Below are 1,602 nucleotides of genomic sequence, written 5' to 3'. Positions count from 1 at the left end.
TATTGGAACTAAGCTGGAAAAATAAATATGAAGGTCAATTAAATTATAAAACTTGAGGTAAAGTTCTTTTTTTACATTTATTTGATACATTTTAATCATAATTATTTATTTAGTGGTTCACTTCTGCTTTTAATTCTAATTATGTCAGTGTCGGTCCTCCGTACAGCAGAACTTGGAAGAGGTAGTTCAGGGACTGAATCAGGTGTGTTGGAGCAAGAAAAATGTAAAACATGTAGAACTGCGGCCCTCCAGGACCTGGATTGCCCACCCCTAGTTTAAATCCAGTAGCACCCCCCAAATGTTTAATGTAAGATTTTACAGATGGCTTCAAGCTGCACGGATCTGTGTAGAGGCAGTATGGTTTCCACTGAAACCAACAATAATATTAGTTTCATTCTAATTAAAATGTAGAAAAAAACATCCAAGACTTTACTCGATTATATCGCGGTTTTAGTGAAAAATAATGAACTTAAAGTAGATCTGAGTGTTGTCTGTGTAGGGATGAAATGAGATGTTAAATTTTTTAAAGATGGTGCCTAATGGGAGCTTTTAGATGGGAAAATAAAATGAGTCCAAGTATAGATCTTTGGGGAACTCCCAGGAGGGCAAAGGAGGAAACAGGTGTGAGGCTTACAGAGAAACTCCCGTCAGACAGGTAGGACCAGAATCAGTGTGTTGCACAATCCTTTTGCTGTGTTCTCTTTGCAGCTCAGTTTCAAATTTCTTGCTCAGATCCAATTTTGTTATTGCAGGGCTTACATTATTATTTAAATGCAACTGTCATCACTTGAACTTTTGTGGAACTGGATGTTTTACATGATAATGGGAGTCATAGATTAGCTTCTGAGAGGCCCAGTGAGAATGACATTTGACTTTGCTCAGCTGTTTTTCTTTCCCAGTGATGCAAATAAAATCTTATCTGTTCATTCAGGCTTTTTAGATTGACTCATATCTGTTTTAAATGGGTCTGTGCTATAATATGTCATCCCTTTTATTACATTTTCTGCAGGTATGAATATCACTGGGCTGATGGGACAAACATCAAGAAACCCATTAAATGCTCGGCTCCCAAGTATATCGATTACCTCATGACCTGGGTGCAGGACCAGCTTGATGATGAAACCCTTTTCCCTTCAAAGATTGGTAAGATTTCCTGACTGGTTTCTGCTTTGCTCTGAAGAAAAAAACTGTTTTTATGCATCAGCTGATATTGCATGTTAGAAAAGTTTCTTTAAGATCTTCTGATCAACATTTATACAGATGCATGTATTGGTAACCCTCAATAATAAAAAACAACATAACTGATAAGACTTAGAGCGGGGTGGGCAAACATGGTCCTGGAGGGCTGCAGCCCTGCATGTTTTACATGTTTCCCTGCTCCACCACACCTGCTTCAATCACTGAACTACCTCTGCCAAGTTCTGCAGTATGGAGGACCGACACTGACATAATTAGAAATAAAAGCAGAAATAGATAAATGAACCTTTAAATAAATACATTCATCGTGCACCAAATAAATTAGAAAGGAAAACTTTACCTCATGTTTTATAATTTAATTGACCTTCATATAAATTTTTCCAGCTTAGTTCCAATAAATTATAT

At 37.0% G+C, this 1,602-nt stretch overlaps 1 protein-coding gene across 1 annotated transcript in view; it reads left to right on the top strand.

Moving 5' to 3' along the window:
• The window catches only part of LOC106519076 (MOB kinase activator 1B), a gene marked incomplete at its 3' end in the record, with an annotated part of 9,077 nt that overhangs the window by 3,984 nt on the left and 3,491 nt on the right, over nucleotides 1–1,602 (top strand). The window contains 1 exon segment of the mRNA XM_014010596.1: nucleotides 1,010–1,143. Coding sequence (XP_013866050.1) covers nucleotides 1,010–1,143 — 134 coding nt within the window.

The sequence above is a fragment of the Austrofundulus limnaeus genome, unplaced genomic scaffold (genome assembly GCF_001266775.1).
Source record: "Austrofundulus limnaeus strain Quisiro unplaced genomic scaffold, Austrofundulus_limnaeus-1.0 Scaffold70, whole genome shotgun sequence".
In the NCBI taxonomy this organism is placed as follows: Eukaryota; Metazoa; Chordata; class Actinopteri; order Cyprinodontiformes; family Rivulidae; genus Austrofundulus; species Austrofundulus limnaeus.
Note: the sequence above shows the minus strand (reverse complement) of the source record. Positions and strands in the feature narration are given on the sequence as shown.